We start from the raw sequence: 4,175 nt of genomic DNA on the forward strand, positions 1-4,175 counted from the left end.
TTCTTGTCAAGCAAACCTAATCAACCTTCAATAACCTCCACAGTAAATCAACACCTGATTACAGACATATTTTCACCCACTGATCCTCTTTATTTGTGACAAGTCAGTTGATGTTAATCCCCGACTCCGAGGTGTAAGAGGATTATTGGTAGAGCTGATCATATTGATGTCTAGAAAGTGAAAGTAGAGGTGATTTAACGACTTTTTACTAAGTATTAGAAAGGGGGAGCAATGTCCTCCCTGTGTCCTTGTGCTGTACTGTGTTGTGTTGTACAGTAGCCTACGTTGTGCTGTGCTGTTCAATCTCCTAACCTGTCTCTTGTCTTGATCTGTCTTCCCCCGACCTATCAATATTAGGTCCGGTCCGTAACTACAGGGGGGCAAGGGGGGCATTACCCCTCCGTAAAATGGATTGCCTCATTGAAAATATTTGACAACCAACCAATACCATTACTGCAACTGAACACCATACACCAGGCCTGTGCAACCTTTGGGGGATGCGAGTAGGCAGTTGACCAACTGGCCGTAGGTTGCACAGGCCTGCCATACACCATTGTCTCTCTAGATATATTACTTGCTCCTCCGAACAATCAAGTCTGACTACGGGCTTGCCACAAACCATTCCAACAGAACTAGGCCTTTCTTTGCCTTTGCTCATAGACCCTTCCTTGTGCTCAACCAATGAATTCCCTCCTCTTAAATTTCAATTCAAATGGATATAAATTGCACACATTTTATTCCAAAAAGGATTTGTAGCAAATATATTATCAAGATTAAAGTTAAAAGTCGTAAACAATTTTTTTTATATTTCTTGGTAAATCATTTCAGAGCAGGAAAGCTGAAGGATTATACTCCAGAAATAAATCTATTGTTAAGAAAACAATGGAGAAAATTCAAAAATAATAACTCTCAAGATTCTTTTATTTTCATTGATTTGTTTCTATACAAGACAATTTACGATCTATCATCTTCTATTTAAGGAATACTTCTATTTTCTAACAAACTAGATTGCCAGGGAAGCGTTTTGTCTTATAAAACCTTTTATTTTTATTTTAACGATTTATAACGACCTTTCATAAAAGTACTAAATGATCAATATGTGTTCCAAAAAGGGTGGATAGTTGCAGTCCATGATGTTTTAGAAGAGTGAGCCTTCCTAGCCCAACGACTGTTATTATTGCAGTGGTTCTCAAACGTCTTACTTGTATCCCTCTTCACAATGGTCAAGGTATTACGAACTGCGTCTTATACCTTGACTTCAATATTTTTATGAGTGGGCATCACAACTGGTACACCGTCCGTGTATGCACAACGAATGGAATTATCATAGGGGTTCTCAAGGTCTTACTCGTAAGCTATTTTATAGTAAATTAGCGAAATCCCTCGAGAAGCGATGACTCTAGCTAGTACCTCTCATTATGAACTAATACCACAATAATTTCTAGGTTAACCCTGTATCCTCCGGCTATTTCTTATTTATTTAATATCTAAGCCTACTTGATCAACATTATTAATCAATTTATAGGGTTAATCTTCTGAATATAAAAATGAAAAAAACAGTACACAACAGGTCAATAGCAAGGAGAACAACTTATGTTAAAAGCAATATTATAAACTGGATTCAGCTGAAACAACGCACAGTGAACGAAAAGCTTTAAAAAAGCATGAATGATCTTCAGCCTCTGTAAAATAAAACCCCAAATTTTAGCGGGTATTATTCTCTTCAGGAGTTTTCATCACAGATGCGAGAATCAGTGGATAGGTAGTTTTTCTAGAAGAAAACACCCGATTCTCACCTGAAGCATGAACTTTCTGAAAGTTATGTTCTCAAATTCATAAGATAGCAGTACGCGCATAAAATACTATAATAACAGTAGGCCTACGATCTTTGCAACGAAACAGTCGTTTCCCATATTTTCTATAAGGCTAGGATTCATTAATTGAATGAGGCGTAGTTGATTATTACCTACAAGACGTCATAAGGCCTGTTCAAGTAGGCTTGTATTATGTCATATGACATGCAGAGACTTAAGAGAATCAACCACTTTAATAACCTGCTATTGTTATCACTTGAACTAGAAACAAGAACCTATTTATAGTGATAACAATAGAACATATCTGTCTGTATATATCCAGACTTGTTATCATTTAAACTAAATTAACTGATAACACGGTAATATTTCTGAAATTCAAGTAAATAAGATGAAATGTACCACTCGTTAATCTCTATTTTCATTTTTAACTGCAGTGGAGTGTCACTGATAGCAATGTTTACAGTTAAATGCACGTAGCCAAAAGTTTAAGTTTTTCTCAGTCCACAGTGATCATCCCAGCTATATCAATGTAAGGGGTTCACAACAATATACGACAATATTCCCCTCTAACGTCGGGTTATGGTAGTGGAATAGCTTAAAATGTACCAAGCTTCTTCAGATATTTTGTTTTCGTATGACGCTGTAGAGGGCAATGAATTATAACGTAATATAGTATGTACAATAAAATAATAACAATTGTTTTACGAGGATAACAACTGACCCTTTTCCAAACCTCTTGTAATTGATCTTTCTCGGATTATCAAAAATGACTGGAAATTGCAGATTCTATTCAAACTAACAAAAATCTTTGTAGTAAATATCATCAATTAACCGACAGCTATCTCAAGGTCGCCGGGAGCATATCATCGAGAAGCTTCAACCCCTCACCCCCTCCCCAGAGCAAGGAGGATGCTGTCGAGACAAGCTACAACCCCTCACCCCCTCCCCAGAGCAAGGAGCATACTATAGAGAAGCTACAACCCCTCACCCCCTCCCCAGAGCAAGGAGGATGCTGTCGAGACAAGCTACAACCCCTCACCCCCTCCCCAGAGCAAGGAGGATACTGTCGAGACAAGCTACAACCCCTCACCCCCTCCCCAGAGCAAGGAACATACTATAGAGAAGCTACAACCCCTCACCCCCTCCCCAGAGCAAGGAGGGTGCTGTCGAGACAAGCTACAACCCCTCACCCCCTCCCCAGAGCAAGGAGGATACTGTCGAGACAAGCTACAACCCGTTATCCCTACCCTCACGTCCACTTCTTCCAAACACTTATAAAAGGTCATAACATATCTTCATGGGGTTATATATACATTAAAACTAATTGAAATTTCCATAATATTTTGTAATATGATTTGCTAGACAGTTTAGTTCTGAATGTTTACATTTCACGTTGAGAGTTTGTAAGAAAAATATACAGTGAGATCATTGTCCTTCTGTACACTTATCATTTTTCATCTTTTCTCCAAAAATACAGAAATCACGTTAAGTATATAAACTGTGTAATGGATAGTGATCGGGTTTTAACAATACAGGCCAGTTCACATCACGTCATTAAAATTTCGTTTAGATGTAGTCCGAATCTTGGCGACTCTCATCTTAGCTTAAGAATAGTTTAGCAGTGTCAAGAATATTCATCACAGACTACTGTGCTCATGCGTTCGTCGGTTTATTGAATTCCACCGATTATTTGCCTGTGAATAGAAGTATTATAAGCTTACATCTAATATAAACACACCCCCCCCCCCCCCCCCCCCCCCCCCCCATACACTTCAACCGAAAACGTCCCAATTCTGTGCTGGAAATTGTCTTCTCTTCGATGTACAGGTCACAGGTCAATGTTATGATGTGATAATATGCAGTAAAAATTTGTATAACTAACACACCCTTCTTTGAAGCATAATTTTATATTGTGAACAGTATAAAGGAGTTTGTTGGTTTGTGGTACATACCCACCTTTGATGTAAAGTGCATTATAAACAATATAAGTAATAAAATCTGCAGACCCTAGGCCTTACATCACCTGTATAAATACTTATTCATTGATTACATCTTACTGGTTAACGTTATCTACCTGCAGCTTTCACTTATAATAATGATGACATTGCACTGGTTAATGTTATCTATCAATTTTACTTTTGATTTATTTATTTCAGCATGCAGATAAGTGGTGTAAGCTATCAAACTGTTACACTATCTTACTATTACAGATTAAACTTGACGTGTGCATTTCACTAGGCAAATGATAAGAATAACCTATTTGTACAGATTGTAAACAATATCCTAATACCTGTAGTATCTGGTACAGTTAAATATAGACGAGTGACCCTTCTGCCGCCGCTTTGGCTCCGCCACTGGTCG

General features: G+C 38.0%; 1 protein-coding gene across 1 annotated transcript; it reads left to right on the forward strand.

The window, feature by feature from the left end:
- Positions 1–2,695: 2,695 nt before the first annotated feature.
- Positions 2,696–3,695, forward strand: LOTGIDRAFT_109796 (hypothetical protein; the record flags this gene model as incomplete). Its single annotated transcript, XM_009047207.1, has 2 exons — positions 2,696–2,974; positions 3,522–3,695. Coding segments are annotated over 2 exons (453 nt in total), but the record flags the coding sequence as incomplete, so codon positions are not given.
- Between the last annotated feature and the right edge of the window lie 480 nt (positions 3,696–4,175).

The sequence above is a fragment of the Lottia gigantea genome (assembly GCF_000327385.1).
Source record: "Lottia gigantea unplaced genomic scaffold LOTGIsca_11, whole genome shotgun sequence".
NCBI lineage: Eukaryota > Metazoa > Mollusca > Gastropoda > Lottiidae > Lottia > Lottia gigantea.